The sequence below is a fragment of the Sardina pilchardus genome, chromosome 9 (assembly GCF_963854185.1).
Source record: "Sardina pilchardus chromosome 9, fSarPil1.1, whole genome shotgun sequence".
Taxonomy (NCBI): Eukaryota; Metazoa; Chordata; class Actinopteri; order Clupeiformes; family Clupeidae; genus Sardina; species Sardina pilchardus.
In genome coordinates, this window is record NC_085002.1 from 18,100,524 (window position 1) to 18,113,860 (window position 13,337).

Below are 13,337 nucleotides of genomic sequence, written 5' to 3' on the forward strand. Positions count from 1 at the left end.
ATCGCCCTTTAATTGGTGGCAGGCTCCTTTTTAAATGCCTGCAGGACACATGTGTGGACAAAGGCAGATAGACACACACGCACAAACACACGTGCACTCACTTTTGTCGTGGATCGATGGTGTTCAACTGGCAGGGTGGACAATTACAGGCTCGGGGATGGAAGCAGACGTACAGCAGCGCTCAGATGAATTGAGGAAGGCATTCAAACAAACAGACACATATGTGCTGCAAGTGTGTGTGTGTCTGTGTGTGTGTGAAGATAATGCTTTTAAAGTGCCGCTTCAAGTGCTGGGGGAGGTTTGTTGATGAAAATGTGTTTCTTCAGCAGAGAGGGAGACAGAGAGAAAAATGACAATAGAGACATGGCAAAGACCATGCTGAGAGAGAGAGAGAGAGAGAGAGAGAAAAAAAACAAGAGACATGGAAGAGATATTCAGAAAAAAAATGGGACAATCATGATGAAAAATATTCCAAGACCAAGTCATGAAAAACAATAAGCAGAGAGGATAAAAGATAAAAGAGTGCAACTAACAGGGGGAATAAAACAGAGCAATGACTGCCAAATACGACACCCAAATATGTCTGAACAAATTATTATTAATGTGTCTAAGCACATTGCAACTTTTATTTCATTCTGCCTTCCTCACGTCCCTTGTGTCTCTGTGTGTGTGCGCATGTAGCTGGGCTGAGCTGTGCTGTATGTGTGTGTATCAGTGCCTCTGTGTGCGCGTGTAGCTGGGCTGGGCGCTGTATGTGTGTGTATCTGTGCCTGTGTGTGTGTAGCTGGGCCGGTTTTATGAGGTGTAAATACCTGTCCCAGACCCAGGGCGTGCTGGGTGGCGCACTGTGGCGGTCGGGGCCGGGGAGTCGGAGTCGGAGGGGCTTCCTGCTGGGATGCTGGTGCTAACATCGCTTAACAGGGCGTGAGGGGACAGCTCAGCACGGCGGCTGCAGTGGAGTGTATTCGAGACAGAGTGTGTGTGTGTGTGAGAGAAAAAGAGCTGTGTGTGTGTGTGAGAGAGAATGAGTGAGTGTTTGAGAGAGGTTGTGTGTGTGAGGGTTTCAAGGGTGTGAGTGTGTATGTTCACAAGGAAATAATCAACACCTGTACTTATGAGTGTATGTGTGTGTGAGAGTTAACAGGACACGAGGGGACTGCATGGGTGGCCAGGGTGAAAGGAGGGCATGTGTGTGTGTGTGCCTGTAAGGCTGAGAGTGTGTGTGTGAGAGAGGGTCCATCTCATTGTGTGTATGTGTGTGTGTGTGAGAGAGAGAAATAGGCTGAGAGTGTGCGTTTCTGTGCAAACACTAACTGCGTGAGTGTGTGTGTTCGTTCATGCGTGCGTACGAGTGTAAGAGAGAGTGGCGTGTGTGTGTGTGTGTGTCAGCGCGTCAGCCCTCATGGACTGTTGGAACTATCAGCGGGTTCCCGAGCCTTGAACTCTTGAACTCACCCTCCCTCTCTCTCGTCCACCAAACTTCTTTCTTTCTCTTTTTTATTTTTTTTTATTCTCCCTCTCTCCCTGATGCGTGCCACTCTCTGCAGGGGTCAGTGGAAGGTCACAGACCCCTCACACATCCATGGTTAACGAGACTCCCTCCTCACCTCACACACACACACACACACACACAAACACACCGTCCAGGCAGCAAGCAGGTCAGGGCAGACGCTGGACGTTGGGTCCAGACGGTGGCGGGGACGAGGTGGAGGAAGCGGGTCGTGGGAGGAGGAAGCAGACATCGGCGGTGGTGTTGGGGCAGTTGGGTCGGACTTTGATGGTGCTTTGAGGTGGCGTGGGCTAGCTGGATAGCTGTGTATTACCCATCGTTTTGTATTGTTCTCAGAAAGACGGGGCAATGGGGGAGCTGTGAGCAGTCACTCAATGAGTAATTCAACCCAACAGCAGTTATGCAGAGAGCAAAGATAATGTCACGCTTCATATTAAAGGAGAATTCAGACCATTTTTCACATATATCTTTGTTTGTCGAGATCACTGAGTACTGTCGAAACAAAATAAAACGGAAAAAACAAATGCTGCTTTCTACAGTAGTTGATGTTGCTGCAGCCAACAGCCAGGCGGCAACAGTATGTCTCTCTGGGGGCTTTTTTTAAAATCATGCCCCTGGAGTATTCTCCTTATACTTAAGCTTAATTAACAAGTGACAAATGTAATCACTTTTTGTAATTATGTGCCACTACAAGATGTGCCTAGGATAGTTTTAGGGTTATCAATGGTATACTATGGTTTTAGAATATGGTGTAGTAAAATCATGTAGAATTGAATTGATCATTAAGGCTTATAATGATGGATATTGTATACAAAATGTAACCTATGACACAGTTACGAGTTCTTTATCTGCTAGTTATATGTTGTTTACATATTACCTAGCAAACACATACATAGACCAGAGAGAAAGAAACATAAACAACCACACCAGACGAAGGGATATTACCGATCTCGTTTCATTTTAATGAGGAGAGTCAAGTTGGGCTTTCCATTTTTAAAAAATAAACCAATAACAATATTACAAATAATGAAATTGTTACATCATTCACAGGGTTACAGTCAATGTACATTTATACAGCAAGAGAAAAAAAATATAATAACAAGACGGCCTCCGACCACTCGTCACAGTGGTGTATGCACACTTCCCTGGCACACAGACATACGCGCACACACACACACACACACACACAACGTACATGCTGAGTGATGGGCTACTGCTGGGGGAGGGTGTTTGGGGTGGGGAGTGGACTGAGGGAGAGGTACAGAGACACAACACTGGGGACACAAAGGGGGGAGGCCTGTTGAAACGGCACCGCGACACCTCTGCCAGGCAAACAGCAGAGGGCGACGTAGCGCTGCCTGGCATTGCACCGCTACTGCTCACCACAGTAAAGGAAGCCATTTTCTCTTTCTCTCATTCGCTCTCCCTGTCTTTGCCCTCTTGCATGCTCTCTCTCTTCCCCCCCCCCTCTCTCTCTCTCTCTCTCTATTGGCCACAGCTGCCAAAACCCCTGCGTACCATATTTGGAGGGTGTGGACACAGCAGAGCCGGTTGGTATGCGCCGGGAAAAGGGGGCAGTGTTTACGCGTACCGCTCTGTGGCCGCGACGCTGGGATGTAATCGGCGGGGCTCCGTTAGCCGCTGGCACGGGCGGAGGGGCAGAGAAGCGGCGGAGAGGGGTTCGGGTTCAGCGATGGGTTCGGCCCAGCTTGCCCTCGGCCACGGGATCTCCCAGCAGCTCCTCAGATGTGCGCGCGCGTGTGGGAAGTTCATTCCGGCACTCCCAGGCGCCACAGGCCACTCTCGAGACGCAACACCGTGGCAAGAGGCTGACCCCAGATGTGTGTGTGTGTGTGTGTGTGTGTGTGTGTGTGGTATGCAAGTGTTTGCATGTTGCACAGAAATAAATAGTGGGATTGGATGAAAGGAAGAAAGAAAGAATGCTAAAAGAGACAGTCCAAAGACGAATGAAAAAAGAGAATGCAAGATAGAAAAGAAATGTGCTTGCGTAGATAGACGTTCGAGCTCCCCTGTTGAGATATCGACTGGGCAACATCGGCGGTTGGAAAATGAAAAGGATGGAAATGTGTGGTGCCCACACCCCTTATGGGAGTTCAGGGAAAACATTCCAATGTAAATACTAACATCGTGTCTCTCATTTTTTTATCCTGCAGAAGAAAAACCTCAAGGTCACAAAAACACTACTTTAAACAGATTTTCGCTGTCAGAGCAGCGAAAAAAAAACAACCCAGAACAGCCGTGTGGAGCTGCTAACATCTCTCTTTTTTCACCCCCCCAATCCCAGCATGCCACATTAATCGTTTGCAAGGGATTCTGGGTGTAATAGATGAGCTGGCCGTGATTTTGATGAGTGGAGTGCCGCGGATGAGCTATGGCTCGCGCGGCCATTACTCCGCACCGAAATTACCGGCCCGCCACCCCACCCTCCTGCCGAACCAGGCACCGCTAATCACCCTCCGCTCAATTAGCGCCTCCGTACATCATCTCCTCGCCTCCCCGTCCCCCCGAAACTCAAAACTCCGCCGCTGGAAAGAGAGACGCGGCGTATTGGGTGTCTAAACACGCCGGTCGATTTAAAGTAGCGGATTCGCTCTCTGGCCCTCCTGTCGCTTGCTTTCCCAGTCGAGTCCCTGGACGGTAGAGCCTCCGAGACGGGAGGTCTGACCGCGCGAAGCTACAGGACATTATAGCGTGGCGGCGGACTGGATGAGACCACCACTCAAAGCCGTCCCCGCGGGTATAAACGCGTCCCCGGTTAAATGGGCGGGTGGCTACCATTTATTTTGCCCCCCATTTTCCCCCAGTGAGGCGCTGGTGTTTAATACGTTTTTGTGTCATTTCCTCTTCTCTTTTTTCATATCTTGCAGACAAAAATCACCGCTGTGGCTCTCTCGCCGTGAGGCTGGGCACCTTCAGAGAGGATGGAGAGATGGATAGATAGAGAGAGGGAGAGGAAGAAAGGGGGAGCGAGGGGCCTACATTTGCTCTGACAGTGGGGGAAAATGGTTATATCCACAGGAAGACATGCAGACGCTCGACCTGCTGCTTCCACACGACATGACACCGCAGAGCCATCAAATATTGAGACACAGGAAAGTGGAAAGGGGAAGGGGGGGGAGTGCTGGTGTAAAGGTGTGTGTGTGTGTGTTTGTGTGCATACTGTGTGTGTGTATGTCCTCTTCCCTCTGTGTGTGCGTGTGTGTGAGTGAATGTCCCCGCTTTTCTTTCTCCTAGGGTATGTGTGTTAGCATGAGTGTGTGTTTCTGAGCATGTGTGTCTGTGTCCCACCTTTTCTCAAAGTAATTCATGTGTGTGTGTGTGTGTGTGTGTGTGTGTGCATGCACGCATATGTTGGTGTGTGTGTGTCTGGACCAGTCAGCCTTGCCTCAGAGGGAGTGTACTGCACCTGCGCTCCGTTCCAGCGTATTGTCCTCGGGGAGAGCTGGACCGGTAGCACCACTCCCCCCCGGACATTACTGCACTACAGTTAACAGCCCCCACACCACTCTCTCTCCCCCCAGCGTACCCCTCTCTACACCCCACACACCCTCGCCCTGACCCCAAGACACTGGACAGCCAGGCACATGGACGGACAAAACAAAGAGAGACCCAAAGACAAGTAGAGTCTCCTTCACATCCACCACAGCTGATTTCTGTGGCGTAAACCTTTAACTCTGAATGCTGAACTAAACCATCTGCAACCCCATCGTGCCGTTGAGGGAACGTGGTGTCCAGAGACACTCGGTCACTAATACTGCATGTTTTGCGGGACAGGGGGGGGACTCATTGTTGGGCTGACTGACCGAGGTGGTGTACGCTCGTCTGCTACATGAGGACTGCCATTGCAGTGGAGTTTTGCTGCTGCAGCTGCTGCTGGTGTTTTTGGGAAGCAAGGTGTTGCCCACACTCAGAGACTCCTCCTCACAGAGTCCGCCCTCTGACCCACCACTGACCACAGCAACCCTAGATCTGTGTCCTGAAGAGGACCAGCAGATATCGCACACATCAAATATTGTGTGTGTGTGTGTGTGTGTGTGTGTCCTCCATTTGAGCTGGTCAAAGGGAGGATGACTCTCCGTGACAGGCTACAGCAGGAGAGAGGACGAGTGGAGAATGAGGGGAGGGAAACAGGGGAACACCAGAAACAAAAAAAAAAGAAAAAAAGCAAACACAATGCCCCCCTCCACACACACACACACACACACACACACACACACACACCGCTGTTCCAACTAACACCCTCACAATGAGAGGGCAGCAGAGATGCACAGTGCACAGTGAGAGTGTGAATTCACCCTCATGCCCCTCCGTAGGTCTGGGGGGGGCGCTGTTGCATCCAGGCCCTAAACACATACCCCTCACTATCACAACTTACTGCTCATCCAACACTATTCTCTCTTTCTCTCTCTCACTCTCTCTCTCTCTCTCTGTATGTGTTTAACAGAATCTGTACACTAAAATCCAACACTTAATCACCTAAAATAAGAAAACTTTTTTTTTTTTTCCCTCTGAAGGCTTCTGAAGGGACTTGGCTATTTACAGGTTTCCTTGTTTGTCATCATTTGTCAATCCTCAGGAGGAATTGATGACTAAGAGAGAACATACAGTATACTGTATTCAGTGGCGAAATAAACTATGGATGAGTTACGCTGAAGATATAAGTGCTCTTGGGAGTGATTGTTGCTGCGTTATGTTTGTTTTTTCAGTCAAGGACCAAGACTGTCCCAATCGCCTGAGAATTCAAGGCTCTCTACACAAGCTCTCCAAACTCCCCACAGCACTGACTAATAATAATAATGACAATAATAATAATATTAATCATAATAATACACTTCCACTCTTCACATTTCTGCCCAGTATTTAAAGACGGTCCTCTACTTGCTTTTTTTAAAAATAAAAATAAAAACCCAATTCGTAAATTAAAACAAAAAAACAAAAACATATTTCAAAAACAAATCCAAATGGTTATGCACACATCAACACAGTGATCTGTAAAGTGTATCAAAAACCCAAGCTCCTGGTGAAGTCACTCGTTATGTTGGCATGCTCACACAAACACACACCCATACAAACACAAGTAAGCATACACAAGTGCATGTCCAAACTTATGAATTCTCTCTCTCTTTTACACACACACACACACACACACAAACACACAGTGAGACTGAAAACAGAAAGGAGGGAAGTCTAAATGTGATTAAGCATATGTGCACTCAGGGTCCTTCTATGTAAACAATTTAGGAGGAGAACACCCAAAACATTTTTTTTTTATCTCTATGCATTTGCAGCAGAGGCATGTGTAATGCCTTTTATGATACTGCATAATTAAGGTCCACAACTAACATTTCAGGAAAAAAAAGTCAAAAAAGGAAAATAAACGGACATATTCATGACAACCATGACCTCCACCTAGCACTCCTAACATTGAGAAATGCATCAATCCAACGCATCCTGAATGAAAAAAAAAACACCAGTGAGGTTTCCAGAGTACTTCAGGCTCCTAAAAATGACATCACAATGTCGCGAGCATCTGATATGTCACAGGATGATGACAGCGGATGGCATCTGAGGTACAACGGGAGGGTTCCATTTGGCAGACTGTGATTTTCTTGGTACAAAGTAGATTTTTGTGTGTGTGTGTGTGTGTGTGTCCCCTCCGCAGTGAAAGGAAGAATAAAATCATCACTCATTTAAACACTGTCAAAGCTGCTGTTGATTAGGACGAAGACATACTTTTTGTTTGTTGGTTTTCTGATATTTTTGTTGTTGTTCTCAAGAGTTCATGTGTTGGAAATTTGCAAATAGTTCCTGCAATTTTCTCGGTGGCAGTGGTTCCTGCCCAAAAGGAACTTCCATCTCATGGTGTACCATTCGTTTCTCTCCCATGTCTACTGGAGGAGCGTCCCTGGGGGCCTGAAGCTTGTCCAGCCAACAGACCCACAGTTTATTTCCACAATAAAATAGAATAATGAAAGTCTTCAAACTGTTCGCAGTGGGGCCGGTGGTGGACCCCCCCCTCACGCCACAAATCTTTCCAATGTTTATTTCCGTTGCCCTTTTAAAGGGAAGCCTCGTGATTCAGTTCACCTACTTTACAATTTTACACCATCTATATAGATTTATATAGATTCATCATGTTCTGGTAGCTTTTTTTCATTTTCAATACAAAATTTTGTACAAAATTTGGAGGAAAAAAAAAATCATTAATGGACAAACAATCCGTAAAAGAGGAGGGGAAGAAACGGACACAAAGTTTAAAGGATGTTTTCTTTTTCGAGAGAATGGAAGTCGCAAAAAAAAAAAAAACGGTCACTAGTTGATGGCCGCTGCTGGTGAGCACCGGGTGAGGTGGGGGAGCCCTCTTCCACCTACCCCTGTTCTCCACAGCTGCTTACGGAGCAGGGGATGGAATTATGCTAAGGGGAAAGGGGCTCTGGAGAGGGGTTGAATTTTAGAAAAAATAAGATGTGTGGGGTAAGGAATTAATAAAGGGGGGGGCAACTGGAAGAAGTTCCCCCTAGAACCAGGGTCAATGGGAAGACAGGGGTAGGGGGATTTTTTTTCTATTATTTTTTTTCCCCATCATGACGAGAAGCGGCCCCACCCACCCAGCCACGCCCAAACCAGCAATGGGAGGGCCAAGGGGGCGGGGAGTCCTTCTGTGATTGGCTGACGACTGGCTGGAGGGGCGTTCAGACCTCCACTGATTGGATCTGGTTCATCTGCGCCCGCATCATCTGTACGCTGTTCAGAATCTTCTTCTGGTGGCCAGCTAGCGTCACGCCTACCCGCAGGATGTCCCTGTGGAAAAGGGGCGCAAACAGAGAGAGAGAGAGAGATGATGTTAGAAGCCGTTAGCGTCGCTATGCTACGCAACCAAAACCACACCCGAAGTTTAAAAATGGACACGCTGCATACTTCATAAACCACCTGCCAGACGTCAAGCCAGAAACCTGGCAAGTCACTTCAAAATGAGGTAGCTGTCAGAATTCCAGAGACTGCTCAGGGCATGATGAACTGGCACGCACAGCGCGCTTGCACAATGTATCAAATTCACGCTAGACAATGGGCTTTATTGTCCCCAGGATGCGTCTAGTAGTTCATGCAGGTATCAACATCAGTGATGCAAGAGGCGAGGAATTTTCATCAAGAACGAGAAGCCAGGAAGAATAAGAAGAGAAGGGAAAAAAGAAATACAAAAAAAAAACTGCCAGTATCTCATATGTCCACCATGAGAGACATGTGCAGTGATACGCTCGGGCCTTCAACAATAAGCTACATTTACCACACGGCCCGGTGATAAGGAACTCATCCAGAGCCTGTCTAGCCGGGTGACAGACTCATAAGTCTACCTCGGCCACACTCGATGCAGGGGGATCCCACCCAATTACTTCCCCCGTTTCTGCACAGAGAGAATAAGATATGGAGCTGGGAGCAGAGGAGGGGGAGAAAGCAACAGCAACAACAACAACAGAGGAGGAAAATGAGAGGCCTGTTTTTTATGAAGCTGATGTTTTATTTGTGTGTGTGTGTGTTGAGGTCTGAGGAAGATCCCACTGGAGGATCGAAACGTTGCCTTTTATGTATTAAAATAAAAAGGTTTTTTTGGAGCTTATACCCAGTGTGCGGACAAATCAATCACATTTTGTGTGTGTGTTGGCAAAGTTCTGCTCTATATCAGCTGTGATAGGCAGTCTTGCTGTGTGATGGGGGTGATGTTTTATGTACCCATGAATATGTACCCATATTACATCTGAAAATATTTTAATCCTATCTGTAAAGAAACTTGATTGGTGGATTCAAATAAAGAACGTGTGTGTGTGTGTGTGCCGCTGCTGATATATTATGCATTTTATGTATCCCTTATTTTACCAGGAGCGTCCCAGTGAGATCTTAATCTCTTTTTCAAGGGAGCCCTGAGACAGCAAATGTACAATAAGAACAGCAACAGAAAGAGTATAGAAGAATGGCAAGACATGGCACACAGGATGCCATAGAGTAATGACAAGGACAATAGGGGAAGAAAAGAGCTACATGTAACAAAAAAAGACAAATACAAGACGAAAGGGGAGAGGGTTATTGTAACCAGGTGCAGTGACCTGACTTGATTAGCTTGCGTAACTGCTTAACATGTCCAAGTACAGTAGAATAAAAATGGAGAGCTTGTATTCTTTTTGTAGGAGGTTCCAGCACCAGGGGGCAGAGTAGCGGTAAGCTGTCTTTCCTCATTCTGTAGCCGTGCGCGGTATGGTAAGGAACAGGGTGTTATTGGAATGCAAATTGTACTTATTGTGATTCCAGATTAGCAGGCTAGAGAGATACAGTAGCAGGGTGGTTTACCAGTGATAGCTTTACAGACAACAATGTGCCAGTGAAACCATTTACGGAGACCCAAGAGAAGTAAAGCCAGCCATCTCATGAAGACGACAGTGATGAGTACAGTGTGTGTATTCAGTTAGAGGGGCTGCAGGCTGCCCACTGGCCGGCCTTCCCTCTCCTCTTCCTACACACACACACACACACACACACACAAGTCTGCAGTCCTTCCTCTCCCCACCTCACCTTTAGGTGCATCTGTGTGTGTGTGTGTGTTTATGTATAGTATATGTGAGTGTGTCTGTGTGAATGTGTCTCTGCGTGAGTGTGTGTGACTTAATGTGTTTGTGCAAAAGGCATCGTGTGCTAGGATGTGGTTCCCTTACCCCATTTCCCCTTGTTTCACACACATGCATATTCCGTGCCTTACTTACATTTTACTACGTCCAAGGAGCTATTTATGCACTCACATGTGGTTGGGCTTGTATGTGTGTGTGTGGTTGTGTGCGTGTGTGTCTTGTGTGTGTTGTGTGTGTGCATTTGTGCCTTGTGTGCAGAAAAGCAGGTCAGCACTTACTCCATGGTCATCTGGGAGACCAGGTCAAAGCTGGTGAAGTTTGCGTTGGCAAAGTTGTCCTTGTACTGGCCCATCTTGATGGCGTCCAGCCACTCGTCCACCGTGCTGAAACTGGAGAAGTCGGGCACGCTGCGGTCCAGCAGAGGCAGGTGAACACTGCAGAGAGAGAGAGAGAGAGAGAGAGAAAACAGGAGTGAGGGGAGAGAGAGAGAGGGGGGGGGAAACAGAGGAGTGAGGGGAGAGAGAGAGAGGGGGGGTAAACAGAGGAGTGAGGTGGGGGTAGAGAGAGAGAGAGCGGAAAAAGGAAAGATGAAAAGAAACACAAACAAAGAGTGAGCAGTGCTGACACGGTTGCTTTAAAAAAGGGGGGGGGGAACTAGACACACACAAAAAACACACACATACTGTACATGCATACATACACAGACACACACACACACACACACACACAAAGACACATTTTGGCCTGCTACATGACTTCTGCTCTCCTTTCAAATTGCCCTCAATAATCCATAATCAGCGGCAGTCTGGCACACAAGGAGAGAGAGGGGGCATAAAAGAAGCTCTAAAGAGAGAGAGAAATCACTCATCTCATTACTGGAAAGAATATAGAGAGGCTCTGAGTCCATGTGTGTGTGTGTGTTGGGATGTGATGTAAGGTGTGGGTGCAGGACTATCTGTGTGTGTATGTGATGAATTATGTCTATGTGTTCAAATTATTTGATATGTGTGTATTTGTGTGATGTGGTGTTTGTGTGTATGTGTGTGATGTGGTGTGGTGTGTGTGTGTGTGTGTAATGTGGCGTGTGTGCACGCGCATGTGTGAGTGATGTGTGTCTGTGTGTGCGAGCATGTGAGAGAGTCCCAGTGAAACGAAGTAAGAGAGAGAGAGAGTGAATGAGAGAGCGAGAGAGTGCTTTGAGAGGGGTGAAATGAGAGTGAGAGCATGCTAACACATGCCTTTTCAATCAATACCGCCCCTTGCACTGGAGCGCCACAGAAAGTAAAGCACCGCACAGCATAGCAGAGGAGAGAGGAGGAGGAGAGAGGAGCAGGGGAGAGGAGGGGAGGCTTACGCCACTAACTGGCTTAGTGGTCCTCCGACCGCAGAGACACTGCTGGAGAAGCCAGACCTCCGCACTGGCCACAGACCGAGCCCGTCCCCGAGACATGACACGGGACCAGGAATTCTGTGCGCTCGCTCTCACAGAAACCGGATTGCACAGGGAGAGAGAGAGAGAGAGAGAGAGAAGGGAAGAAAGGAGGGGAGGAGAGAAGGAAGAACGAACGAACGAAGGACGGAAATGAGAAAAAGACAGCGAATGACAAAGCACGAGAAAACAAGAAAAGTGAAAGGTACAAATTTGTATGTGGGAAAGCAGAGAGCACTAAAAAAAAGGAGGGAGAGATAGAGAGAGAGTGAGAGGAGGCAGAAAGCGAGCGGGAGTGGGACAGAGGTAGAGGGAGGGCCGCTTTTCGTTTTTGCCCGTTTGCGACTGCTCGGAATCAAAGCTGGCCCGCAGCGCCACGGAAACGAAACGACTTGATCTGTCAGCCCAAACGGATTCTATTTTACACGGCCCCTCGGCGCCAAGAGAAACAAGAGACCCGGTCCGTGGGCCCGGATCTGTTACACTGCAAGTATCAGGGGTGCAACCCGGGCACTTGACCCAAAAAAAGAGGCATTTGATTGAAGGCATTACATGAATTGGTTCTGACAGAGATCTGAATGTTTCACTCGAGGCCTTCCTTTCATGCATTTCTCATTCCTCTCAGCGCCTGAGACCGAGTCGAAGCATATGATTTTCCAATAAAGATAGATTGAGCTACGCTGACACAGTGGAGACAGACATGCACACACACACTTATATTGTTAGATTATTGTAAGAGAAACACACACACACACACACACACACAAACACCTACATGGATTACTGTAAGACGTCTACTCAAACATACACAAACATATATAAATAGCGAGAGACATAAACAACCAAAAGCATACAGAAACAGATGTACACAAATACACACACACACACACACACACACACACAGAAATGTAGACAGCCACACCCAGGCATTCTGTCTGAGTACAATCCCTTCTGAGAGATCTCCTCGCAGGTCGGCTAACCACAGCTGTATCATGTAGCCCCAGCAATAAGCCAGCCCCTCAGGAACAATGGCTCTAATATATCATACACGCCATGTGTTCAAACACACCGCACACACCATCAGAGGATTACATCAAACCACTGTGTTCTAACACACACAATGGCACTACAGCAAGTTATCAAATACACATACACACACACACACACCTCATAAACACATACACACTCAAAGATACACTACCAGTCACAAGTTTGCACACACACACACATTCATAGTTTTTTTTTCACTAGTTCCATCATACTTTGTCTTCAGTATTGCTCTCCCAAGCTCTTTAAAAAATATATAGCCTATATACTGTACATGTTTCATATTTCATACTCTGCATCATTTACCTTTATGACTTTTCATACTTTTGGCGTCGGTAAAGACAACTTAATTATTTTCAATTGAATTGAGTGGAAGAAATACAGCCAAAAGTGCTTAAAATGTATAGTTAGCATGGGAATTCCTTTAAGACTGTTGGAAACCTATTTCAGGTGACTACTGTATGTGAAGTTGTGAGACTGAGCAAAAGGTGTCTACTACATGTAAATTGAGAGTAAATTAAAATTGGCTTTGTGTGCACTTTTGACTTTGTGTGCTACATAATTTTCTGTATTGTTCTACTCTGTACAAAAAAAAGTAAAAGTAAAGAAAAACAGAATAAGATATGAATATGTTCAAACTTTTGACTGGTAATGTACTGTAGATGCACAACCACCCACACTTCGGGCTTCATGTCATGTAACACACACACACACA

General features: G+C 46.9%; 1 protein-coding gene across 1 annotated transcript in view; it reads right to left on the bottom strand.

Moving 5' to 3' along the window:
- Positions 1–7,965: 7,965 nt before the first annotated feature.
- Positions 7,966–13,337, bottom strand: part of ephb2b (eph receptor B2b) — a 168,397-nt gene continuing 163,025 nt past the window's right edge. Inside the window, exons 15-16 of the mRNA XM_062545014.1 lie at positions 10,425–10,580; positions 7,966–8,332 (exon numbers count right to left, since the gene is read on the bottom strand). Coding sequence (XP_062400998.1) covers positions 8,224–8,332; positions 10,425–10,580 — 265 coding nt within the window. The 3' untranslated portion in view covers positions 7,966–8,223. The remainder of the gene's footprint in view (positions 8,333–10,424; positions 10,581–13,337) is intronic.